This window comes from Rhinolophus ferrumequinum, chromosome 10 (genome assembly GCF_004115265.2).
Source record: "Rhinolophus ferrumequinum isolate MPI-CBG mRhiFer1 chromosome 10, mRhiFer1_v1.p, whole genome shotgun sequence".
NCBI classification, from domain to species: Eukaryota; Metazoa; Chordata; class Mammalia; order Chiroptera; family Rhinolophidae; genus Rhinolophus; species Rhinolophus ferrumequinum.
In genome coordinates this window covers 85,301,665-85,329,040 of record NC_046293.1, presented here as the reverse complement: position 1 = coordinate 85,329,040, position 27,376 = coordinate 85,301,665, and the positions used below count along the sequence as shown (strand labels likewise).

The 27,376-nt window shown below is 43.5% G+C and overlaps 1 protein-coding gene across 1 annotated transcript in view; it reads right to left on the bottom strand.

Annotated features, from left to right (window-relative positions):
* Window positions 1-27,376, bottom strand: part of PLXNC1 (plexin C1) — a 140,369-nt gene that overhangs the window by 28,715 nt on the left and 84,278 nt on the right. Inside the window, exons 12-21 of the mRNA XM_033117193.1 lie at window positions 27,140-27,227; window positions 23,870-24,073; window positions 23,571-23,756; window positions 21,245-21,347; window positions 18,112-18,213; window positions 17,697-17,800; window positions 14,305-14,343; window positions 13,939-14,063; window positions 12,279-12,477; window positions 7,336-7,482 (exon numbers count right to left, since the gene is read on the bottom strand). Coding sequence (XP_032973084.1) covers window positions 7,336-7,482; window positions 12,279-12,477; window positions 13,939-14,063; window positions 14,305-14,343; window positions 17,697-17,800; window positions 18,112-18,213; window positions 21,245-21,347; window positions 23,571-23,756; window positions 23,870-24,073; window positions 27,140-27,227 — 1,297 coding nt within the window. The remainder of the gene's footprint in view (window positions 1-7,335; window positions 7,483-12,278; window positions 12,478-13,938; window positions 14,064-14,304; window positions 14,344-17,696; window positions 17,801-18,111; window positions 18,214-21,244; window positions 21,348-23,570; window positions 23,757-23,869; window positions 24,074-27,139; window positions 27,228-27,376) is intronic.

Sequence of the window (27,376 nt, the reverse complement as noted above, 5' to 3'; positions counted from 1 at the left end):
TGTGCCTGAGGTCTCATAAATGCAGTCAGAGCAGACAGGCTGGACTGGACAGCCTGCGAGAGGAGGCTTCGCCTCCTTACCTTGGCGTGTCGTGGAACCCAGTGAATCGGCAGCAACCCCAGGGCTGGAGTCCCACCACAGGCATTTTTATGGAGCTCACATTCGCCCAGAATAAAGACAACCTACCCCAGCGTCTGCGGCTGCTGGGTATGGTCATGTGATCACGTGCTGGCCCATGAGATTCAGTGCATGTGTTCTGTGGCCGCCTCTGGGAAACGTCCTTAAAAGACAGCTGGTGATCACCTGTCCCCTTTTCTCCAGCCCTGCTTATATCCTGCTGCCTGGAGTGTGGAGGGAGGCTGGGGGTGAGCAAACACCTTACACCAGCAGGGGACCTGAGGACAACGAGAGAGAAGGAGCCCGGGTCTGTCTGCAAGGATGGCCCAGAGCGGCGGCACCCACCAGCCCGGGACTGCTCACCCAGAACTTCATGGGGGAGAGAAATAAACTTCTCTGTTGCTTAAGCCACAGGTATCTTGCATCCCCATTTCTTGCAGGGGAATTGCATCCTAATGGATTCAGAAACAAGCCTCTTACCAAGACGGGTTATTACAAGGGCAAGGCTATTTGGAAGACACATGGCCCAGAACCCAGAGAAAGACCAGATTAGAAGGGCCTAGTCTTTTTGTAGCATGTCACAAACCAACCCCTTTAGGTAGGTAGTTGTTCAGGTTTATCAATCATTGTGGTCTCCAGTTCACATCTGCCAAAAGTTGTAAATGCCACATACTGAAGATATTGGTAACATTTTTAATAGTAACATAAGCTTTTAGTGACAGTGGATTCAGCTAACCAACTCACTGCATCCCCCCATTATCAATAAATAACCTCCCAAAAAGAATGGTGAGGGGATACTCTCGGCTTAGTAGACCTTACAGTTGACAAGAAAAATAGCTCAGACAAAAAAAAAATTATAAATATTTAATAAGCACCTACTCTGTGCGGGGCATGACAGAGACATCTTACATATATTATTTTCTGATCTCATAACAAACGTACACAGTGAGATTTTAATCACCTGTTTGTAGATGAGGAAATAGGTTCAGAGAGGTTGAGTGACTTGCCCAAGGTCACACAGCCACTTAGTAAAGGGGTTGAGTCCAGATTCACTCCCAGGATAGTCACCCCATTCCAAACCCCATCCCTTCTGCACTAAGCCACACAGCACGTGGACATACAGCCACATTCTTGGCCCACTGGCCGCCTGGCCGCTTACCCAGCATCCCTTCACACAACTTAGTGGTTTCGGATATTGAGGAGGTAGAAAAAAATATGGCTGCAGGGGGCTGGGAAAAGTCAAAAGCAAAGAAAGAGGCATTTTTTCACACTTTCCCTACACTTTGGTTCAGGGGGTGGGTGGGGGGGAGGAAAGGTGATCCAGCCACCTCATTTACTCCTCAACCACATTCTTAGCTAATAAGGACAGGGACATGCTGCATCCTTTCTGTAATACCTTATAGTGCCTAGACAGTAATTTTAAAATAATTTGTTACAAACCGGCAACTTTATCATAAAAAGTCTTTGGCCATTATTGCTTTCAGTACAAAAAACCTATAAAATGTATTTCTAATTTCATTTCAGAGCCAAATAAAGGTCAAGAGGAAAGTCTGGTTTTAATAGCAAACTGAATCAGACAGACAGCGGGAGAGACTGACTTCCAGAAGTTCAGGAGAAGCAGCAAGAGCCCAGAGTTAGAAGAGCAAGTCTCAGAAAAGCTTCTGAGCTGAGGTTTTTCTCAAGCCGGAGTCCGCAGCCCGGGGACATCCTACCAGACGCCCCCTCCAGTGTTGTTCTTGCCTGCTGACCTCCCCTCTCGACCCTCCTTTTCCTGTCCCCACTAAAGATGGAGAGCCCAGAGCTTCCTGGATAAAAGCATTAAGTTGGTGCAAAAGTAACTGCGGTTTTTGCATTTATTTTTGACCTTTTAAATCGCAATTACTTTTGCACCAATCTAATCAACGTAATACTTTGCCCCCTAACAAAATAATGAGGGAAAAAAGCCTTTTTCATTTTGAAGAAAAAAAAAAATTAATGGAGCGGTTTCCTCAAATTTAAGTTTCTCTCACAAATTTTTCTATACTTGCTACCATTTGCTTACATTTGTTCATGCTAGAATCAAGGGAGACCCTTGGCTGATTTAGGCACAAATTATTGATTTCAGTATTTTAGGTTTAATATGAGTATTTCACAGTTTTTTTATTTTTTGGCAAAGCTCCCCATGAGTTTCAGATTTATGGACAAAGCAAGTCATTTCCACTGCTGTACCCCTAGAAGAAGAGGAAAGAGGCCCAGGCTTTTGGGGTTGGTGGAAGGGCGGGTTCTAGTTCTTTTGCTCTATTGTATGAAGCTCTAGCTTCGGGCTGGCAGACTTTCTGTAAAAGGCCAGATAGTAAATATTTAAGATTTTGCAGCTTGTCTGATCTCTGTTACAACTACTCGAATTTGTAAATGAATGGACATGGCTGTGTTCCAATAAAACTTTATTGATAACAACAGGCAGCAGGACCACGTTTGGCTCACAGGCCATTGTTTGCTGATCCCTGCTCTAGGTAACAGTAACTTCAAATGGCATACTGACTTTGACAGTGCCAGAAAAGACAAATCTTAAAAAGAAAAAAAAAATTTCCTTTTATACCTATTATGATTTGCTATAAAAGTCATCATTCTCTGAGGACAAGTATAAATAATGATCCTTAATGAAATAATAGAGTCACATTTGAGTCATAAAAAAGAAAATTAAATATTTTTGTGTTTAGGTAACTAAATTATTTTCCAATTCGACGATGATGGGTGTGAGAAGAAAAAAGTCATTTAAAGCACCAATTTAATGTTCGTTTTTCATTTTCCACTGCTTGCTATCAACTAAGGAATGACTTACCTAAAATGATTATAAAAAAACGGTTTCATTTCTTTGATCGGGAAGCTCAGAATAGTAACTATGAAGTTAGTAATGGTTTCAGTATTGTTGCAAGTCATAATGGAAATGATTTGCACTATGGTAGGGAGAAAAAGGGTAGAATTGTTAATTACCTTCACTGTTTCTCCACAAACACGAGGAGTATTAAAAACAAAATTGCTGAAGTGAAAACATCAGGATTTAATGAACAATAGGATGTAATTGAAGTAACAGAGAATGACTTAATCGGGACAGTGGGTTGTTTAATTAAGGGGATAATGGATCTTCCAAAAGGACAAACTAAATGGAACAGAAGGAGCTGGGAGTGGTGATGAGCCACTATGCTAAAGGAAGTATGTGGACGAGAAACGTCCTAGGGATAGCTCTGTAGGAAATACTTTATTAAACATGATGGTCCCCAAAATGTTAATTACTAGGGGAAAAAAGACAGACTGGTATGGGCTGGCATCAACCTTCAACAGATCATCGTAGAGGCACTAAGGTTTCTGCAGGCATGGATGTGTGGTTTTTCAAGAATTTCTAATAATCTTAAAGACTTCCTCACAGATATGAGAATGAGGGCAATACTATGTTTGTAGGAACACCGTTGCCCAGGATGCCAAGATGCTATCTCGCAGATACAGCCGATTGGCAAGCTCATTTCCTGGATTTAAGAGTTCAAAAAACCATTTCTTGCTTCACTTTGATTACAAGTCAAACTTCTCTTGCTACTTCAGCACACTTGCTACGAGTTACTGAGTTTCCTCATCTCCTGCTGGAAGTAAAGTAAATGTCCTTTCTCCTCTGTGGTACACTTTCCTGGAACTGAAATCCTCAAGTCTTCACTCGCTCCTTAGAAGTTTCAGGCAATCTGCTCTGAATTCATTCTCTGAACAAAGCACACGCTCAGGGCCCAAGATCCTCCAGCAATAAAATTGAACATGCCTAAAATTTTGCAAAGGAGGAAAAGCCTCCCATCAGTAGGGTTGATTCTTCTTCCAGCTGTGAAATCCGAATCCCTGGAGAGTAGAGGAAGACTCGAGTCCTGCCTGTGTACAAACCTTCCCCTGATGCCAGTGTTCAGGAAGATAGCAGTGTCAGGATGGTTTGCCTCATTGAACACCAGCCTGCAAAGCCCTGATAGAGAAGGAGAGTTTCTCACAGTGCTCGAGTAAGTGAGACTCTATGTGGCTTAGCTTAAGTTTGAGAAAACACGGAGGAATTTTCCTCCCAGGATGCAGCAAACAAAGAATTACTTCCCAGAGCCCATTTGTTAGTATAATGATTTCATGTATAAGAAACTGGCAGGGTGTCTTTATGTTCTAGAAAACACCCCACACCTCAGGGAGAACACCTTCTAATCTTAGAAGTGTGAAACCTAATTTTTAGGTGGTTATATGAGGTGCTGTATTTCTGGGCATTTAGTTAAACAGGAGTTTGGGGGCTTCCTTTTAAATGTGTCCCTGTCACGGCACCGGGCTGTCATTTCAGATTGTCAGGCAGCTGCTTCTGATTTTTCTCCGACTCTTCTTTCCTTAAAAGAATTTACATGCGCGCACACACACACACACACACACACACACACCCCATACACACACTTTCTCTCTCTCTCAAGTATGTTCACCACATTTTGGTTTTCAATTACTTAAACAACCTCAGGCAAATTTAGAAAATCAAGACTTCAAACCACGGGGTGGACATGCCTCAGAGGGGGGATTAAAGTGAGAAAGACGGGGAGGAGGAGAAGACAGAGGTGACGGTTAAGGCTGGGGGAGCTTGCCTGAAAGGAAATGAAAAACTTTAAATTTTTCATATTGACCTTCCGCTAACATTTTGTCACCCAAGCATAGACTGGATCATGTGCCTTCTCTGGAGCTTTGAGTATAATCATCCACCATGAAAGTGAAGTTGGGACAGGTCCAATGAAAGGCATTCAACATCACTGTCCAAGGCAAGGCCCCTGGAAAGAAGAGGCCCACCCCTTTTCCAGTTTCAACTCTCGATATCTAATCGCAAATCCATATTTGAAAAGGAAGATTAATGTGGATATCTAAAATCATAATTTTCCATTAGTCTTTTCCCCAGTGGCTATAAAGGGGAAAAAAAGAAAGATCCAAGAGTCCACATGAATTGCTTCAACATCAAGAAACACTTTGATGATGAGTTGAGTGTTAACAAATCAGAAACACATGGTCTTAATTGACTGTGAAATAAATAATGTTTCAAAATGAAAGGGAAAAAAAGTATTCAGATGTAAAGTATTAAAAAAGACTTAAACCTCAAAAGTTCCTTCAGGCATCGACTTCTTCCCCACTCCCAGTCCCATCTTCTCGGTTCCTCTCCTTCCTGGCAGGGTTCATGTTTCCCTGAGAGTAAATTACTGCTGGATTCCCCGACCTATATTTACATGCAAGTATTTCTCTTTGGGAACTTGTGGGGCTTCTAAAATGTTTCAAAGTTAAAGCACCAACATCTTCTGGGTTAGGACCAAGGCCCTGGGTGTGAAGACAAACTCAGGATCAGTGGAAGGAGAGACAGTAGGCTCGGAGGCAAAGTTCAGCTTTTGTTCTCCAAGTGGGGTACTACTCCATGCAGGACGCACATTAGAATAATCTGGAGTGTTAAAAAAACACCACCAACAACAACAAAAACAAGCCTGTCTATGCCTGGTCTCCATCCTCAGAGACTCTAATTTAACCAATCACGAGGGAAGGCCCAAGCATTGATCTATCTGGATCTGCATCACTAACAAGCGCTGGAAGAGATGTGAATTAAATTGAATAAATCTGTACATTGTACTCCTGTGCCAGGCAATGCTCCAGGTGTTCTACAGAAGACTGACTCTTTTAATCCTCACAACATCTCATGAGACAGGCAGGCACCATGAACATCATCTCCATATTACGGAGGAGACTGAGGCACAGAGAGGTTTGAAAACGTGTCCAGTGTCACACAGCTAGCAGATGACACAGGCAGGATCCAAACCTGCCTGGCTCCAGAGTCAGCACTGTTAACCATTACACCAGTAGTTCTCCAGGTGTGGTCCTGGACCAGCAGTGTCTGCAGGGAGCTCTTTAGAAATGCAAATTCTCAGGCCACACCCCAGGCCTACTGACTTAGAAACTCTGGGGTGCTGCCTTGCAATTGGTGCTTATGCTCCCTAGGTGATTCCCACGCATACTAAAGTTTGAAAGCCACTGCACCCCACTGCCTCTACTCAGACAGTGTATAGGCAGAAAACAGAACTGTTGACTTTCTGCTCACTTCCCACGGTGCGGATGGCAGTTGAGCATGGTGCAGGGTGAGTGACATCTGCCAGTGACCAAGATCTGTGGACTGTTCTCCCACCAGAGAACATAACAGTAGCATGGTCTACAGCGACATGGTGCCTTCTCTGATTAGGGAGTGAATTCTTCCCAGACGACACTGCAGCGTTTGCCATCCAGAGAAAAGCCACAGGAGACTCAGCTCCCTCACTGAGCAATACCAAAACCTCACTGTAATTTTTTCCTCCTTCTCCACTAATGAGATTGTGAAGAAGCCCAGAGTCTCCATAAAGCTAAAGATCAAACCAAAACACAGCAATCTCTTTTCCAAGTCTCTATTAACAGAAAAGCATAGAATATTCCTAAGTAATTTTGGAGATACTTGCCACGCTTGGTTCTCTGAAATTCCTGTTATGTACAAGAAATTGGTCCCTCTCCCTTTAGGAAGATGAAGAGGGTGGGTGGGGTGGGGATGGGTGAAAAGGAAGTTCTCAAAAGGGCAAAAACCCTCCGCCTCCCTGGCAATCACCTTCCTGTAGTGATTTACAGCATTCCTCTAAAAATATCTATGAGATCACAGACATGAAGTACACGATACCAAACATTTGTAACTAATCCATGAAAACAAAGTGAGGGCATCATGTTGCAGGGGGAACACAGTGGGGATTTGTCTTTTGTTATTGTTCTAAAATAAGACGGCCTCAATTTGGTTGAAATATATCTTCACACATTGTCTTCCAGAGCAGAGAGCCATTTGAGAAATTCTGATTGCAATTATAAGTGCTGAATGGGGAGTACTTTGCATTTCCTTTGACGCTGCTGAAAGCTATAAGCAATCTTGATATTAAAATCTTTGGAAATTGATGAGTACCCCAGGCATCATTACAATACTTTGTCCCCCAATCCAAGTAATTACAATCTATTATGTGAACACGTGTTAATATTTTATCAACTACTGTTTTTAATTAACTAAACATCTGAGGCTTCCTGCAAGTAGGAATGATATCATTTCATTTGAAGTGACCCCCCCCACCCCCACTCCCACCCCCAACCACACTAACTCCCACACAGGCTATTTCCGAGTCTGGATGGAAAGCTTGAGCACAAACATACCACCGTGCTGAATTCTGGAACCTGCCACAGCAGCCAGTCTTCATTAAGGGTGTACAGGGCTTTGCAAGTGATCACATCGACGGGACCCTTGTTTATTTTCTGGTTCAGAGTCGTCACCAGCAAATAGAACGGCTCTCCAACAGTTTCCTTGGAAAAGACACAAAAGTGACACTTAGCTTTCTGTGGAATCCACTGTACTTTTCAAAGACTTCAAGTTTCATTTTATGGCAGTAGGACAGGAGACAGGAGGCAGTGTTTTCTAACAAACAACAGGAAACGCCCAAGGAAATACATATTGCTCTATTTAGGATTGGGAGCAAACCTCAGGAAACTGCATCCTCTCCCAACACACACACACACACACACACACACACACACACACACACACACACGGCAATAACATGAAGTGTACACAGTAGATGCTTCCTGTATGATGAAGCCTCTGTATGATACACGAATGGTCATCAGCTAGCTAATGCCTAAGAAGAGGGAGTAGATGCAGAGTTTTAACCTGTGTTTATGTTCCTATTTAATTGCCATTTTTTGTTTATTTGTTTTTGTGGGTTTTTTTTAAGAAAAACAAAATAAATGGCATTTTCAAAAATTTGACTTTGGGTGGTGAACACTGAATGCAATAGACAGACGATATATTATAGAATTGTACACTTGAAACCTATATCATTTTATTAAACAACGTCGCCTCAATACATTTCATGAAAAAAGAAAAAAAAGAAAAAAATGCTCAATGATTAGCCTTGGTAACCAGAATAAACATCGTAACACTTTAGACATTTGCCAAGAAGGATGCTCTTTGGGTTAACAGCTTTTCATGAGGAAGTGGCTGGCTTCCAGTTACACATCTTGCAGCCTTCTCTCCTGCCCCTGTGCAGGCCTGGCCTGTGACATTCCCAGATGCAGCTTGTCATCCCCAGACAAAGCATGCCATCCCAACTGAGCACCTTTGCTGGGGCGGAGCCACAGTGGGAGTCATCTCCTTTCCCTGGACTGCAGCCCATGCGATTGGTCTACGGCTTTTACCAAACATTCGGCCCATCCCGATGGAGTCTTCTCCACACTTCTACCAAGTGCACTTTTTCCTGGACAAGGGGCTGTCACCTCTGCTGTTACTGAAGTTTGTGGCCACTTCGTGCTTAAATAGACTCTAAGTAAACCAAATGGGAGGCTCGTGTGTTCTGCTTCTGCTGTAGCCTCCCAAGGCATGTGGCCCTGGGTCGATTACAGTGCATTTGCAAAATAATAAATCTCCTATGATCAAGAGACATTAAACTGAATATGTGAGGGAGGAAGAGCCAGCGCCAGAACCAGGAAGTCAGACTGCCTTAGTGATGATGAAAAGCCAGCCACATGACCAGGGTTTAAAGCACCAGTTTACAAAGTCAAGTTTACAGCCAATGCAACTGGCTTTGAAAGGAGGAGTCCACTGGACCTCGCAGCTGCTTTCCCTTGACAATGTAAAGTCAGACTTCTTTTATGTCTCGTGGGTTCCCCCAACTACTCTGTCCCATCCTTTGTACTTACTCTGAGAACATGTGCCCTCCCCAGTCCTGGAGCTTCCTCTAGCCCCTTCTACCTCCTACACTGCACTGGGGCCCTTTATCATGTCTCTCTCCCCTGCTGACACATCCTTGAGTCTGTTCCTTAGTGTAGGAATTCCAGAGGTGGAATCTTGAAAAATTTCCCAAGTGGAGAGACGGTTGGAATTAATACACGACATTTAAATTCTTTTTAGAAACTTCCCTAACCTAGTGGTTCACAACCACGCTGCTCTCTTTTCTTTCCCGCTGCCCTCTTGGGTAACATCCTAACCACAATCCCAGAACCTCTACTTCTCCATCCGTCCAGCACACATCAGGGACGGCCTGAGCACACTTGTGAAGCACTGGCTGTGCCCACAGAGGTTGGACTCAGGGAGCCAGGTGTGCTCTCGTGGGCTACGTGGAGGTGCAGCTAATGACGCGACGGTCCTGTAGTTGGGAATTCTCCAGAATTCTCCCAGAGGGCAGCTAGACAGAGATCAGTGACTCTCGTCTACTACTGCAGCCCACACATGTGGTTTTAACCCTGGAGAATCCCTTGGGGCTCTAGGAAAAATTCTGGAGCCCGGGCACTACTTTAGACCGACAAGTGGAACCTCTGGAGATGAGAATGGGGCATCTTAACACCTCCCCAGGGGACTCTAAGGTGGCTGGCTTAGGGAAACCACGGGGCTGTAAGGTTTCTTGGTCACCACTGAACATAATGTTTAGCTTCGGCACCTGCTGGGTGCGTAGGCATCTTTCCAGAGCAGGGCATACACAGCCGCCCAGGAAGCCGGCCCGCGGCAGAGCCCACGTCACTGAACCGTCCCTGCCCGTCTTCTCCTGCGATGGCAAGTGAGCCTGGCCCCTTCACTGTCCTTTCATTCGTGAGACTCGACTCTGGCCTTGGCTGAGCCAGAGGCTTTCATGCCCGTGATCTTGTTCCATCCTTCAGTCCTCTCCTCAGCCTGTAAGAAGGTGCCCGCCTCATTGGGGTGGCAGTACTTGGTGTGGCTAAGAGCGCTCAAACCCTGGCGCTGTCACATGCTACCTGTGGGATCCCGGGAAAGTCACATGTATTCTGCATGCCCCAGTTCCCCCATATGCAAAATGGTCATAAAGGTATTTACCGCACAGGATTAAATGAGAAAAGGTAAGTAAAGCTCTGAGCAGGATGTCTGGCACAGTCAATAAGTGGCAGTCCGTAATATGCTTATTACTTTACCCCCCAGAGCCTGGGAGGTTCCCAGGGGGGCCCCCCCAGTCAAATGTTCATGGGGTACGACAGGAGGACGAGGGCTGTCAGAGCCCCACACCCCCTCGGGACCCGCTGGGGGAAGGCAGGCCCTGTGTAGCTGAGGGAATTTATTCCACTGAAAACGAAAGCATCGCCCACTGGCTCAACGCCACTTCCTCCCAATGAGCACGCCGCCTCCTCACCACCAACTGATCAAGACGCTCGCAAATCACCATTGCGAAATTCTGACCCAGAATCCTCTGCTCGAGGGGGCCCTTCCAGCTCAGAGCCCAGATTTTTGAAATGCCTCACCTCTTTAATGTCCAAGAGTGGCAAGAGTAAGGCGTCGCCCAACCCTTGAGGGCTCAGAGTAAAAATCACAAGATTCTAGGAGAAAGAGCTGGAAAGGAATTTAAGACCAATGGCCACATCCCTCATTTGGTGGGTAGAAAACAGATGCCCAGTGGAAAGTGCCGTGCCCAGAGACACACAGCTAGCTGGGGCTGGGATGCATTTAGAGCCTGAACTTGCACCTTCTAACCAAGACTCCTAGTCCAGTGCTCTGTCTCCTACCCCAGGGTTCTCAACTGTAGGCCACTTGGAATTACCTGGAGGAGCTTGGAAAAGATGGATAATGGGTGAACAAGGTCATGGATAAACCCAGAGCTTCGGGTACTGGGCACTGTGATGTGGTAGCCGTCAGCCTTTAAGACTAAGTCCCGGGAACTGGGAGGCTCCTGCTGCCCCTGTTCAGTTGGAACTGAAGCTAGGATGGTGGGAAGCAAAAAAATTCACCCCAGAAATAACCGCTGAACACCTCCCCAAAGCGTATGATGATTTATACCACGTAAACAGAAAAGAAGGCAGATTTCATTAATCTTAATAAATGGGTAAGGCCTTGGGAGAGGAACGGGTTGGTTCAAAAAAAAAGAATGTTGTGTATCTACTTGTAAGATTGCATTAAACATTAAACTAAGCACAGTCTATTTAAAGTGTTGCTTTTGGATCTAAACTTAAGTAGCACTGTTAAAACCTGTGGCATAGCAGTATATCTTATTCAAAGTTTAATTAGATTTCGGAACTAGCTACAAATACACAATTATGCAGTTTTGCTGGAATCTGGATGGCTGGTGAAATTAAAGAAGGATAAGAACCTTTGGTACTGGGGGCCGCAGAGGGCTGAACTAAAATTGGGTTCAACAGAACACTCTTACTCCTCATTCCCTATTAATATTTTATAATAATAATGGCCAACATTTATGGAGTGCTTACTCAGAGCTAAGCAACTGCATACATTTTCTCATCTGCGCTTCAGAACAGCTCTAAATATTCTTCCAATTCTACAGGTTAGAAAACCAAGGTTGAGACAGGTCAAGAAACCAGCTCAAGGCCTCTAGTCTGTGGTGGAGTCTCGATTCAGAACAAGCAGTAAGCTCCAGGGTCCACTCTCTTATCACTGGAATCTGTACAAGTGTGCATTGCAAAAGATATTAAGATTCAATTAGATTAGAGACAGCCACGGTCTTGCGGTGACCCCAACAAAGTGAACTCAAGGGGCTGCTGGCTCTTTGGGGACTTGCTCTAATGTGGAAATTGAGTGTCGTTAGCTTCAGCACATTGGTAGGTGAATGGGTGTTTCCCAGATGCTAGACGCCCTAAGAATAGCATGTTCTTCTCAGTATTTGAAATATTCCCTCCACTCAATACATTTTCTTAAATGGACTGACTGGGTTCTGGTTGTTAGTGAATGATGTGAAGGTGGGCTCAAAAGTCGATGGGTATAAAATCTCAGTTATGCAAGAGAAATAAGTTCTAGAACTCTGCTGTACGACGTTGTGCCTATAAATCATAGCACGGTTTTGTGCACTTAAAACTCTGTTAGGCGGTAGGCCCCAGGTTCCCTGTTCTTCTCACAATAGTTTTTACAAAGGGAAAAGAAGAGTCGTACCTGAGGAAGTTCTAACTGAATTACATTTGCATAGGCCAATTACACAAAAACAATTATGTGCCCCTCTGCGCGCTCCTCATTAGGACCAGGACTAAAAGCGAGTGAATGCTGACGCCACGGAGAGCTCAGGACTTATCCTGGCAAAGACATCAGCATCTGCGACAAGTAACTGCCTATTGTCTTACCTCTGCTAGTGCCGGGGGAAGGATGGGAGACTTACCCGCAAAAAACCAGAAAGGCAGACGGACATCCAGTTTGTGAGGAGTTTTTCCACCACGGACTCAGTACGTCTTAGCATGAGTTTAGGCTGCATGTTACTGGACTGTTCCATCAAGTCCCTGGTCAGCACCTCCAGGATGCTGGTCAGATAGACCAGCTTGGTTTGCAGTGCAATGGTTAAGAAGGAGGCAAACAGACACCTGTTTAAAAATAGAGCCTTCGTTATAACAGCCAAGACATGGAAACAACCTAAGTGTCCACCAACAGAAGAATGGATAAAGAAAATGCGGCGTATATACTGGGGTTGCCCAAAAAATGTATACAAGTGGACACTTTGGTCAATGTTGCTCAAGCAGCCATAATCAGAAGTGTCTGGACGCTGATGGTAACCACTTTGAGCACCTCTTGGAACTGCAGAAGGTCAAACATGACTTGTACTCTTCTTTTGTTATCGGTATATAGTGAGTATCACAATTTTAATACAGTTTTCCTTTCTTAAAATGTGTATACATTTTTTTGGCACCCTCTGTATTTATATATGTGTAAGACAGAATACCATTCAGCCATAAATAAGAATGATGTCTTGCCATTTGCGACCACATGGATGGACCTTGAGGGCATTATGGTAAGTAAAATAAGTCAGACAGAGAAAGGTAAATACGGATGATCTCACTTATAGAAAAAGAGATCAGGTTATTTGTGGTTACCAGAGGCAGGGGAAGGGACAAAGGTGGGGAGAATTGGATGGAAGGGTCAAAAGGTACATACTTCCAGTTAAAAGATAAATAAGTAGTAGGTATACAATGTACAACTTGATGACAATGGCTAACACTGCTGTATGATACATTTGAAAACTGTTAAGAGAGTAAATCCTTAAAGTTCTCATCACAAGGAAAAAAGGTATTTTTAAAAATCTATATGAGATGATGGATGTGAACTAAAGTTATTGCAGTAATCATTTTGCAATATACTGAAGTCAAACCATCATGTTGTACACCTTAAACTTATACAATGCTGTATGTCAGTTAGGTCTCAATAAAACTGAGAGGAAAAAAACGAAAAACATATATAGGTGACAAAGAAATACATTAAAAACAAAACAGAGTCTTGTTTAATGAGGTTGGCCAGTAGCTGTGGCGTGGGTACTGATGGTAGTACCCACGGACACTCGTAGGGCCCCAGGGTGCAGTCCTATGTGCATTTTTTTAATGTCTAGGTTTCGACCACCTTTGTTTTCCATCCATAAAACCACACACCAATGTTAACTTCAGGACGTTTTATGTGTCTTCAGCATTTAAACTTTAAACTAAAGAGGTAACAAGAAGTGACTGTTTCTCCCGAATTTTCAGGGTGTTTTTAAAAATAGAAAATAGCACTTCTGCTTTTTTGATTCAGGACTCATGCTTCTTCTTGGTGTTGGGTTTTTCAGGGGTTTTTTTTTTGGGGGGGGGATGGAGGAGGGAAGTTGTAAGTGTGAGTCTTTAAAATAGAATTTTTGTTGGGGTGGTGTGATCTGACATGGAGATATCACGGCTGCCATGACCACGCCACCAAACAGCCTGTTCCCAAGATACCGAGCTCGGTTTGGAAAGAAAATAAGGGGCTCAGGTTTCATTTTCTCTACTTAATGACTTTTGAAATATAAACAAATTGACTAATACCTGTCCTTCACTGAAAAGTTCTTCTGCTTTTCAAGGGTGTGGATGACAGTAACAAGGAAACTTTTATTACAAATTAGGGCATCCAAAGCTATGAGACTCTCATTCTTGTCACTGGCATCTCTGTTCTGGAAAAAAAAAATGTGTATAGTATAATATGATATAATACGATATAATATAATTAATAAAATATAATATAAAACTTAAAGTTAGAAAGTAGATCCACAATGGGTTTTCCAAGACAATGAATTATTTAATATTGAATTCACGATCCCAAAAAACCCACAATAAAAATTCAAAGGAATAATGGAGATGACGATGATGATAACACTATGAAACTCAGGCTAAAATGAAAACTTATAGACTTACATGCATATCCTCAGTGAAGATGTGTGTGAAGCCACCTGACTGAGAGGAAGGAGACACTTCTGTTATTCATAACATCCAAAGGAAATGAATAGTGTTTTTTGTTAAAATACCCAAGTCCGTTTTAATAAAGTAGAGATACTATTTGCTAACCTGAAGAGCCCCTGGGCTTATGCTCACTGCATATCCTCTAAATACATAATAAATAATTACTCAGCTCTCAAGAAACACCAGTGAATTCTGAAAGCCTCTAAGAAGGATAATTATCCTTGCATCAGCCCCATTTATGGTAGACGAAGGCATCTCACACTTTAAAAGCACTGACTCACACTTAAAGAAATGGTGGTTAAAGAAGATTATGCACATGTGCAGACCACTACTCAAGCCCTTTACCTTCTAAGCATAAAAACGGAATAGTGTTGTAAGTTTTTACAAGCCTTAGCTGAGTGGTATCTACTGTCTCAATGCACAGCGCTAGTCCATTACACGTGGACTGGGGTGACTAAAAGCTAGAATCTGGAGCCAAACCACTTGGATTCCAGTTCCGGTCTCATCACATTCTGGTCACACCACTTGTGACAAGTGTTTTCACCTCTCGGTGCCTAACTCCTCACCTGCAAAGTGGGGATAATAATGATTCCCGCTGTATGGGCTTGGTGTGAAAATAAAATGAATGAACGCACAGTAAGTTCTCAGTGTCAGCTGTTGTGATTGTTGTTATCACTACTTTATGGCAGACTGGACCACAACGCTGTTATCCTGCTGGTGTCTACAAATATTCTGTGTGCTGCTATGCTGCGTAGCGCCTGGACGTAAACTTGTAAATCTGAGTTTTCATTTCTAATGTATCATAAATCTTACTGGAATGGAATGACTAAATTTTAAAAGCATGCTGAATAACACTTTAAAATGAGTCAATAGAATGAAAAATAAACACAAACATTCATGTTTATTCTTTCTTTTTAGGGGGGAGGGGTAATAACTGAAACTTTATGTTATTTGTATATCTTATTAAAGTAAATTTCTCATGCAGAGAATTTTTGCTTTATAGTTTTAAATTTGTTAGCCTAAGCAAGAAGACCTCAACTCTTATGATCATATTTTCCCCTAGTAATAAGCAGAAAAATCAGACCCTGACTTTGCATTTTCTGTTTCCTAATATTTTTCTGGAGAACCAACTTTAAGTACATAGGCAGTTTAAACAGACTGACTCTTGATCTTAAATTGGGAAATGTCACCATGGCTCCTCTAACACTTCTTCTTCCTTTCATTCAAATTTCCTTTTTCTGCTCCTAGACCATGCTGTGCTTCCCCTTAGTTCTTCTACCTTCAGCAAAATGAAGCAGTCAATATAATGAAAAGCAAGGCTTTAAGAGCCAAAACCAATCAGCAAGGCAAAGAACCAGGAAGTGGTCACGTCTTAGCCTCTGCAAACCTACAATTTCCTCTGGGTTTTGCCTGTTGTTGTCTGGTAGGTATTAACCACCCCACACTCACTCTACCACCCAACCTCCAGGCCTAGCGGTGAGGGCTCCTGATCCCTCAGTAAAGGACCTAACAAAGGACTTATCTGCAGCCTAGCCTGCATTTCAACTGGCATAGTTCTAATAGAATATGTTCCCTTGTTCTCTGTATCTTTCCTTAATTATTATAAATTCAATGTTAACTCAGGTCTTCTCGATAGGGTTCTGATAAATTTATGCTTGTTTTCCTGGTTCTACTCCTTTTATGACTCCTTCTGACTTCAGTATTTATGGCTTTCTCAGTTGCCTTTCAAAATTACACCTAACCCTGAGTTAAATCAGTTTGGCTTCTTGCAAGTTTCTCTCTTCTCCTAAGATAATACAGCAGTTGTTCCTGGGATTTTTTAAAAACATTCCGCAACAGTGTTCCTTTGCACTCATCATTCCATCTTGCTCTGATTACTGAATTTAGAAGATAGGAAAATTTCTTTTTCAGGCCACAGATTACTCTCTTCAGCACTCAAGGGCAACCATTAACTGTAAAAGCCCACGCAGTACTCATGTTGATGCTAGAAATCTGTTATTTTATTGCTATTAAATTCTTAATGGGAGTCTCAGATAGCGGGAACTAGGACTCGTGACGCCACCTTTGCTGAGGCTCTGCGCCGTCATCCTGATTCAGGGACTTGAGCTCCCTCCCCTACACGGTGTTCTGCTATAGAAATGGATGAGGTGGCAAATGGCAAGTCTTGGTGCCTGGTTCGCTTGGAGGATAAGTTAAAAAAAATACTTTATAAGTGCAAAAAGCTATTTATAGCCTTCTTGATTTGCAACACTAAGGCTCGGACAAAATAATATGGTGGGTGTTTTATGGCGGTATCTCAACCTCCAGACACAACATCACATATCATGGTGTCCACTTCTAGAATCAGAGAGAAACTAGGAATTGCTTACTGCATGGGTCTGAGTTTCTGAACTCTAGGCTTCTGGCCAAATGTAGCTGAGAAGCTTCTGGAAGGTGATACAAGCTCTCTTTTGTTTGGCCTGGGGAGATTTCAGGCTTTGCTTAGAAGTCTAGATTTAAACATGATAATTGGTGTCAATGTGTTCCAGAGACTGGGCCTCTCTGGAGTCACCAGTTCTGGACAAAAAAGGTAATATGGTATTGGGAAGTGGAGATGATGACAAGAGAATGAGTCTACCTCACCAAAGACTGGGAGGGTAAATGAAGAAGGCTGAGTGAGTGGGTGAGAAAATGGAGGTGTTAGAACATAATTGAGACCGAAAACCCAAAGGGTTAAGTAGACTATTCCTTGGAGACCTAGAACAAATCCATCATTTTGTGCAGCTATTTCTACTAAATGAGGATGATTTGAACTGATTAGCTAAAGAGTAACTACGGAAGAGCGCCATAAAAACTCTACATTGCTAAAAATGGCTGTTACCAACTCAAATTCTACACGTCTTTTTTGCTCCCTCTCAGCCAGTGGTACTTTCCATTTCCGATTGAGAAGTAATAGTGAATAATCTAGTAGCTGCAATGTAAGTCATGCAGATAAAGACAACAAATTGGCCAGCCCACAATTTATTGATTTTTAAATAAACAAGCTTGCTTCCCAGCTACAAATTCAGTTCTAAACTGGTAGTGAAATAAAGCAAATATCATCATTCTGAACTTCTGTCCCTCCTAGGTTTTTGTTACTGGACAAAGAGTAAATTGCCAGTGACCCATCACTGCTTTACACCCTAATCAATCCAATTAATAATTATCCTCCTCCCTGCTCTGCCATTATTTTGTACCAAGCACATTATTTTGTACCAAGCACATTATCTACAGCTGCCTTAGGAGCAAACACAGGTTTAACAATAGCAACAAGCACCTTCATTATTATTCAAGACTCAACCTTAGGAATATGATCAATGCTCTTTTACCTCGGGGAAGAAAGTTCTCAGAGCAAAATGTTTGTAGTCAAGGAAGGGAACAGTTCCAAAACTATCAACCACATCCAATTTATCCATCTGCAGCTCAGCAAAGCCTGCAAAACAGAATCCCAAGAGCAATATTTTAACTCAACAAACAATGGATAAGATCTTCTGCTGTTTTGTCTAACACTGAATATGACCTTGGTTTTCATTAAAGAAGAAACAATAGATAATTACTTGGTTGGCTGCAGAGAAGAGCTGAAATGAAACACAAAGTCAGGCCCAGACCCTGCTGTTGTTCAGTTATCTTCTGTTATACAAACACTTCTCATTACTGAGGCTGTCTCCATGTAAGGGTAAAAAAAAAAAAAAAAAAGACAATAAAAAAAGGTTGTTTTCTGACAAATAAAACTTTGGCGCCTACCATCACGTATCTCTTTCCGGAGCTCGCTCTCCAGGAGCTCCAGCTGTTGGCTCTGTTTGCGACTTAGCTCCTTCGACTTATGCCTGGTCACCCCCACGGCCACTGAGGAGACAAGAGACCTAGCATCAGATTGACATGCTAACTGAAAAAACAAAAAGAAAACTGAAAAGCAACCTTTGCAGTTCTTTCAGAGGGAGAGAATAGCATTTCAGAGGTGGAATTTGTAAAAAGGAAAATCCCTTCTGAGGGATCAGTCTGAAGAGGAAGATGCTGACACGTAACCCCTACAACCCAAAACCCCACGCCTCTTAAAAATGAAAACTACATCAAATAACCTTCACTGGTAACCAAAGATCCCGGTTGGCTGGAAAGTAATGAAAAAAGCCAAGTTTCCCGACAGCCAGAGGTCACTTACATCGTTCCACTTTTATTCATTCATTTATTTATTTATTTATTTATTTGTTTATTTATTTATTTATTTATTTTTAATGTTTCTATCTTGGAGAAATAAAGTTGAGCTGCAAATGCAGAAAGAAACCCCAGTACCACGGTTAGCTATACAAGCCAACCTTGTAGAGCTCAAATGGGGTGACATGATGAGTGGTCCACAAGGAAACCCTGTATCTGGATATTGCTTCTTTCTCCACTTCATCTTGCTTCTAATTGTGCTGTAGAGGCAGTAAACCAAACAGGTGCAATGCTGGGGTCCCCACTCTGCCATTTACTGACTGTGTGACCTCAGGTGAGTCCCTTAGCATCTCTGTGCCTGGCTGCCTGATCTAAGTGCCTACCTCATGGTGATATTAAGAGGATTACAGGAAGAAACTCACAGAAAGTATTCAGAATATTTTTTTTTTAAATAATACTCAACAATTGTCAACTATCACTATTTTATTCTATAAAGATTTTGTTCTTTTAATAGAAATTTCATGATAAAAGGACCCTGCTACCGGTAGATGTGAATGATGCTGGAGGAAACAAAATTAAATACAGTTCTTCCCTGGACCACCTTGTAAAGTGAAGTCCTAACCATAATATGTATTTTGTATGCTCTGTCTAAGTTGTCTACCCCCGTAATGTATCTGGAATCCAGAATTGGGCTTGATATTTTAATAAAGTCCTGGCTGGTACGGGCTTCACGTAAGAAGATTTCTTGTAAATTCTAGCATCAGATTGACATGCTAACTTAAAAAACAAAAAGGAAAATGAAAATCAACCTTTGAAAGGGCAGGGTATGCAGTGATTCCCAAATTTACTTGATCACAGAACCCCTTTTCCCAGGAGTATGACTTGGGACTACTGTTCCTCAGGCTGCGGTTTGGGCAAGACTGGCTCACTGCGTGGAAAGGGAGCCAGTGGGCCACATCCACAAAGCAGTGAGTGTGTCATGGCTGAAATCTCCAGGGGAAGCCACAGTCAGGAGGTTTTGCAGGTGGCAGGCCTGGGCCAGGTGTGTTGAGTGTTTTCACTGGTGACGTGATTGATGGACTGAGGAGTTCACTTACTCCAGCTGCTGATGACACATGCCTCCCTGGAATCACGGGAAGGAGGGGAGGAGAATTTCAAAGGACTCTGCAGATTCCAATGAAGCCAAAAGCAATACATCAAACTGAGCCCAACTCACCTTAAAGAGCATAAACAGTCTCTATAAAAAAAAGTGAAGGGGCAGGCAGAGAGAGGTCACAGGTTTCTAGTGAGCCACAAAGTGGACATGAATTTAGGGTGAGGCTGTTATATCTCCAGCAGCTTAGTATCAGCGGATTCTCGAAATGGAGCCCAGCATTTAGAATTTACAAGAAATGTTCTTACGTGAAGCCCGTACCAGCCAGGACTTTATTAAAATATCAAGTCCAATTTTGGATTCCAGATACATTACGGGGTAGACACTTAGAGAGAGCATACAAAAATACCTGAAATGATCATCAACAGGGCAAAACAGAGTCTCTGAAAAATTAGTTCATTCCATTAGGCCAGTTAATCATACACATCAATCTTTCCTTCACTGGATTGGGAACCACCCAAGATAAAGGACTAGGCTCATCTTCTGTAGCTCCAGAGACTGGCATAGTTATAAGCAACATAACAGCTGCTCAATAAACACAAGGTAATTGGATGCAGAGATGGATGAGTGAATGTGTAAGGGAGCGAGCATCTGGAAGGAGACATTAGCAACGATGAACAGAAAACCTTAGGAAGGCAATGCCTGTGTTCAATCAAGGAAGATGAAGAGCTACATTAGTTGTGGAGAAGAATTCTTTTGTCTAAGAAAACAAGAGGAAACAGAATTAAAATGAAAAGCAGCTCAGCACTAGAGGTCACAAACTGAATGGCTCTGGTACCAGGTACACAGATGTGTTAAGTGACCTGGGTGGATACATGGACACAATAGGGAGTGGTGGAGACTGCGGCAAAACCCCACTGAACTTGTGCCCTCTTGCAAGTGGTCCTCAGCTCCAGCAAACTGATGCTACTGGAAAATGGGGATCCAATGACCTGGAGCTTTCAAATTTTCAAGAGGTTTGTAAAACTGTGAATCGCCTAATTAAAAAATATTGTCAACTACTTCCAAGTTTTAAAAAATGCTGTGTGGGCCAAACGAAACACATCGGTGGGCCCGACTCAGCCAGTGAGCAACCACCATGGGATTGCTGTGCCTGATGAGCCTTGGAATGTTTTACTAGATGGCACAGATCACACTTCTAAAATATAGTTCTGCCAGGAAAAGCAGGGCTGGGGTGGGGGTGAGGGGCAGGATGGCAGAATGAGGTGGCACCTGGGAGTCCAAAATCCCAGGTGAGAAGGCAGGCTGAGGTGACCAGGTCATGGGAGTCCAAAATCTCAGAAGAATTCTGAGGGAATCAATGGAACATCTGTCATCACAATTCAAAGGGTTGGGGAAGCAATGTGGATTCGATTTCTCAAACACCGAGATACTGTCTTTGTAATCCAGCCTTTTATTCATAAAGCACCCTAAAAATGTTTAGAAAGCCCTCATCGCGTACCTATTATTCCTGTTGCAAAGTTTTAATTTGGGTTTTCATCCATTAATACATCAGTGAAAGCTGGAAGTCGGCCTGCCTGAGGAGAGTCCCCAGGGAATCATTGCTCTGACAAAATTAAACAGGGCACTTACCAAAAATGACAATCACTAGCAAGATGGGAAGGCCAATCAGATAATACAAAGTGGAAACAACGGATTCCTGCTTGACGTACAGCTCCAAGTTTCCCAGTTTGACCTGATGGGACAAAGAGTGTCATTAGACCCAGTCAAGTTGGGTACCATATCCATCTATACAATTTTCTCCCTCAAATGGTTTTCCCCAAGATAGAAAAGAGGTGGCAACCTAGGTAGGATATCTGAGTTCAAGTCCCATCTCTGGGACAGTTTAGTTATGTGACTTTGAGCCAACGAAGAACATTCCCTGTATCTTGGTTTCCAGATTTGTCAATTGGGATGTGCTAGACTAGACGTAGAGATTTTAAACCTTGGTCCTCTTTGCCCTGGGGTTTAAAGAGGTGGTAACCTGAGGGTGAGAAACCCCTTACCCCTTGACTAAGGAAGCAACTCTTGTACATCTTACACTTTCTTGGCAGGCCTGTTTTGAGTGAAGCATTCTGTGGCAAAAAACAGTTTGGCAATGCTGCCAGGATGGTCCCTGAGGGCCTCTTCCCATTTCAGTTTTTGGCTATAAAAATTTTGTAAAGCTCGTAAAGGGGAACACTCTGTATCAAGCCTTCTTTTTGCATCCACACGCACATGACTATTAAGGCACATTTCCATCCCAGGAGCCACGGCCGCCCCGATGGAGGCGCCTGAGCAAAGTGGCCAGAGCACAGATGCTGGACCCAGGGAGCCCAGGTCCCAAATCCCAGCTTTGCCACCGGCTCTCCTTACCAGCGGTGGCAGCTTGACATAGTCACTCAACCATCCAGTCCTCCCTTTCCTGGTCTTTAAAGTGTCGGTAGCGCCTCTGTAGAGCTGTCGTGAAGACTAAATGTGCTGTATCATTTAAGCACATGGTTCACGGCACTGCTGCTCAAAAACTCTTTAGTGCCTTCCCAGAGCTCAAAGCCAAGGCCTCCCGATGGCCGTGGCCGACAAGGTCCGAGTCATCGGTCAGCTCTCCCCACGCCCGTCGCTAACTCTCCCACGCCCTCCGAATACTCTCCCTTGTTCCCTCCACGCCAGCCACACCTGCCTCCTTGTGGCTCCTCAAACGCAGCAGGCAGACGCCCCACTCAGGCCCTTGCAGGGTCCCGCCCCCCAGCACTCTGCTCCACGGTCGCCCACAGCTCATTCCCGCACTCTCCTTGCGGTCCTCACGCCAACGGCATCTTTACAGGGAGACCATTTCTGCCCACTACCGTGAAACTGAGCACTGCCCCCCACCCCGGCTCCGACCCCTCCCTGCTTCGTTGTTCTCCATCACTGACCACCATCTAACACACTTTTCATTCATTTTCTTTGCTTTGTATCTTTAGGCAATCACCATAAATGCAGGTATTTTTTGCCTGTTTTCTTCTCTGCTCTGTCCCCACCACAGTGGAGGTGCTCAGGAGCTAGTCCATGAATAATGAACAATGCCAGCATTTGCTCTTCTCAGCTAACTGGACAGGCGGGGAGCAGTTGTTATTGATTTGATGATGATCATTGCTGTCTTTACGATACAACAGATGGACCGAGGGGCCTCGGCAAAGCTCAGTGACTTATCTAAGGCCACACAGCTATAAACTGGCGCAGCTGGGACATGAACACATTTTTGCTTTGCCTTCTAGTCTCATGCTCTTTTTCCTTGTCCTTTATCCAATTATTTATGACTATAGATCATAAAGCATTTTTTTTCCGGGATAGACTTGCACAGCCTCATATGGCATGAACACCATAAAGGGAGGCTTCTAATATGTTTCCCTTCCCCCTGGCCTCACATCTTTATTGGGGGACATAAATATAGCAGTGCTGAGACCCTCAAACATGTCTGGGAAAAGATTCATCGCAGCGAATATGACTACATGGTGGAGGAAGCAGCCCACCAGCCATAGATTATCCGGTGTCCGTGAGACCAAACGTTCCTCTGATGTGAAGAGGCCCCGTTTGGGGTTTCTGCTAAGCCATGTCACCTTGGCATTTGGGAAAGCAAGGACAGCTCATTCATCAAGGGGTCTAGAGATTCTGTTGGCAGATGCTACAGTCTCAACGTATGGCTAGAACAAAAGCTGTAAGACTCATTAATATTACAGGCAATGTTGTGTTCAATGCTCTGATGTCCAAATAGACTTATGATGGATTCTGGCAGCTACCTGGAGGAGTTTTGCTTGGGCTTACAATAGGGGCTTTGTGCATCTTCTATTTAAAGTGAAGATCTAAAGTTCCAAGAGAGATTCCATTCTGGTTTCTGGTTTAGCCAAGGAATTCCCCCCCAAAGGGTAAAACTAACAGGGAGAGTTGTCAGGTGACTTACGCGAACTTTCTGGGAAGAGGTGGCAATGCTATTTGCAGTTCTGATGCCTTTAATTTTGCAGAGGATGGTGGTGAGATCTTGATTTCTAGTAATGTTTTCAAAGTTGCAATTTAATTGCTTATTTTCTCCGTGGAAGAGAGTAATTTCAATGTCTTTCTGGGAAATGTTGAAGTTATCATTTTCTTTCTGGAAAGAACAAAGCGAAGATGAAGAAATCAGGGCGCACGTAGAAACTCACAAACATAAGCACACCTTTCCAGTCGAGGGGGCACAGCCCACATGAAGAAAGGAAAACATACTAGAATTTTTACTTCCAATTCTGTGTCCACCTCAGGGTCAACCCGATACCCTGTAAATTTGGGGTCTTCCAGATACTGCAGGCTTCCACAATCCAAGTAGGTCTCTTGAACTCTCAGCTTCACAGTGACATTCGTTCTCACTTTTGAACTCTTTAAACTGGGGGCTAAGAAGCTGCAGTTAGTCGCCACACAATATTCAGAGACCTGAGGGAGAAGAAAAGCACATTTAACAGCTTCGTTAATGAATTCCAGCTCTGGGATTTAAGAACTAAGTGACCCAGGCAACTGAACTTCTTTGTGTTTCTGTTTTCTCACCTGTAAAATGGACTAGCAATACTGCCTACCTCGCAGAGCTGAATTAATCCTACATGAAATGAAATTAGATGACGGCTCATTAAATTATATGAGGGCTACATTAAATGAGATTATCCATGAAAAAATGCTTAGCATCGTGACTGGCACACAGTAGCTCAACAAATGCTAGCTATTATTATTATCATTAATGACAATGAAAGCGGCCAGAAGGTATGCAATGGTAAAAAATGGTACGCAGAAAGAAGTAGGCTAGAGCAAGGGAAAGACTTTGCACCAACGGGCCTGTGTGTCCTCCAAGTCATCAAGACTGAGTCCCAAAAAACTCCAGGAAGGGGGAACAGGAATTCTTACTGGGGCAGCTGCTGGCCTGCAAGAAGCTGGCTAAGTCACTCTTGGTTGGGGAACCATTCTGCAGCACTTTAGCAGAAATCACTAACCACAAGGAGGAAAAGGCTTTGCAAGCCTAACAGAAAATAGGGGGAAACAAAGGTAAAAGGGACAGTGTGACCCTCGTGAAATGAAGAGCATGAAGACTAGAAACAATGCAGAAAGTATGGCCCACTTTACGTAAATATTGTCATTTTCAGGCATGCAAATGCCTGAAAGCTGCTGGGAAAAGGAGGTTGACAAACGTTTTAAAGAAGAACAATAAAACTTAGGAAAAGAAATTGGTCAGGTGGGGAGTTTTCTTTTTTTATGTACTCTCTAATATTGGAGTATGAAAAGGAGGGTAGCAAGAGGCAATCGGTGGGAAAATGTGATGCAAAGGGCTGAGATTCGAACAAGCAAAACCTCCTTCCCCCTTAACACCTTTCCAAATGACAGCCCCGAGTCTCTCGTTCACATCCTGATACCATGATGAAAACTACCAACCCCACTTCCCGTGGCTGTGACCCCAGCAGGTCAGCTTCTTATTCGAGATGTTTTCTGGAAAGATTACCAGTGACAGGGTCACCCTAGCTTCATTATCCTCAACTCAGTTTCCACACTAGTGACCAGCTCCCACTACTGGAAATGCTTTCCCGCTAGTTTTCAGGCAACTGCTTCGCCACCGTCACTGACCATCTAATTTGCTTTCACTCCTTAAAATGAAGCGACTCTGCAAGATTCCATGCTAGGCGATCTTCTCTTCTTCCTCTGTGCTCTCATTCCCATAAAGTTGTTCCAATTCTCCCTCCTATGACAACCTTAGAACGGTGATGCTATCATCTCCAGCGCCACACTCTCCCCAGCTCGCGAGACCTGCCCTACTGACAACAGCCTCGTGGACGGCTCAGCCATGGGCCCTGCTCACATCCCAAACACGTCTGGACTTTGCGTCAGTATTCTCATTGGTCTCACGGCACTTTTTTCAGTTATTGCTTCTCCAAACTATCTCATGCACGCTTGCCAAAATAACCATCATAATGGATACCTACACTCATGTCATTTCCTGCTTAAAAATCTTCAATTCTCCCCCTTACCTATAGACTTATGGAAAAGTTTTCATTCTAGCGCTCTCTTATAGCCCAACAGGTTCCCAGCCATCGGTCTTGCTCATTCCTGACCCTTCCGGGTTCTAGCTGAGCACGACTGACATAATCCCATCACAGGCCAGGGAGTAACCTGCTCTCGTCCTCTGCACTGAAATTGCCTCCCTGCTCCCACCCATCCATGTTCTGCCCATCCTGCTCCACTCCGCAGACATTCTTAATTCCATCCATATTTAATTTCCCCTTCATGTAGAAATATGCTTACAGGGTTTCTGAGCTGGAAGGGAATCAGAGGACCTAGATTTTGAGGATATTCTGTGCTCTCAACTTTCAATCCCAGTGGATATTTGCTCTCTTTCTCCATGAAGGCAACGTGACTATCTTATTTGTCTTTTTCCCTGAACCAATTAAAGTGTTTTGCCCATAGTAGATGCACAATAAGTTCTACTTGACCTAGAAACAGCAGTGGGGAGGGAGAGCAAGTCCACTTACAAATTTAGGCAAAGCCTCTGGTCAGAGGGTCAGTCTATGCAAACAATTCAATGGGACGTGTTCCCATCACGGAGACGTGGTTTGACATCAGATACAATGTGAGGCTTGGAACTGGCTCTGAAGTGTGTCAGTAGGTGGACAGGATATGACAAGGCTGTAAGGATGACTTAGGAAGGCCTCCTGTACCTAGGTCTGAACCAACACTGGTCCCAAGCGGGGCTAGGTCTGTGGTGAACCTGCCAGCTTTGACAGGAAGTGGTGAAGCTGGGTCCAGGAGAGGCTGCTACCTTCAAATCTCATTACGGAAGGAGAGAAAGGGGGGGGGTCAATGCGGGGAGCATTCAGGAACAGTTCAGAAGTGCACTCAGAGGCCCCAACCTGTATCTGAAATCCATCATTTCCTGGCACGAGAACTGTGACTCACTCCTGTTGGTGTAAGAACTGGCCCAGGGGTGGGCACCACACCACTGTGTGGGGAGAGGAAAGGCAAGAAGAGACGAGGTCAGAAGGAAGGGACCAAATTGGGTCAAAGAGATGATGGCAAAGGAAGCAGCCTACGATAAGATCTCGAGGACTTTAGTGGGTCACTGAACCTCTGAACCGCTGTTGTCTCTGCGATGGGAACGCCACCTCCTCTTCACAAAAGTGCTGTTCTTCTTTACCTCACACCTTCGCCACTCACAAGGCATTTTCACACGTAGTCATGAACATTGTCTCATTCAAGTGACTTGCCATAAATCACACATGGAAGAAATGGCAGGTCTTCTCATACCAACTGAATTCCTCTTTCCTCAATGCCACAACTTGAAATACTCAACTACATGTATAAGGTCTTACTATTTCCATTACAGCACAGATGGTATATATCATGCAACAGGTAAAAGCATATACTATCACAAAGACACAGAAATAAACGATATCCCCCAACATATGTGTAATAAAAACAAAATCATCCTTGAAAATAACTATTACAAAGCAGCTGAAGACTTACATTTATGTGTCCTTTTAACTCATGTGAAATGATTAAGTTGTCAATTACATCAAAATTTCTCCCCATGATGGTTATATTTTGACCACCACTGCAAGGAAAAAAGCAACAATAGGAGTTTCATAATAAACACATAGGCATTTAACATTTATGAACAAAACTATCAATTTATTCACACTTGATATTAAGCTCATTTATGCTTGAGAGCAAATTAACAAATTTTAATTTCAAACGCAGAAC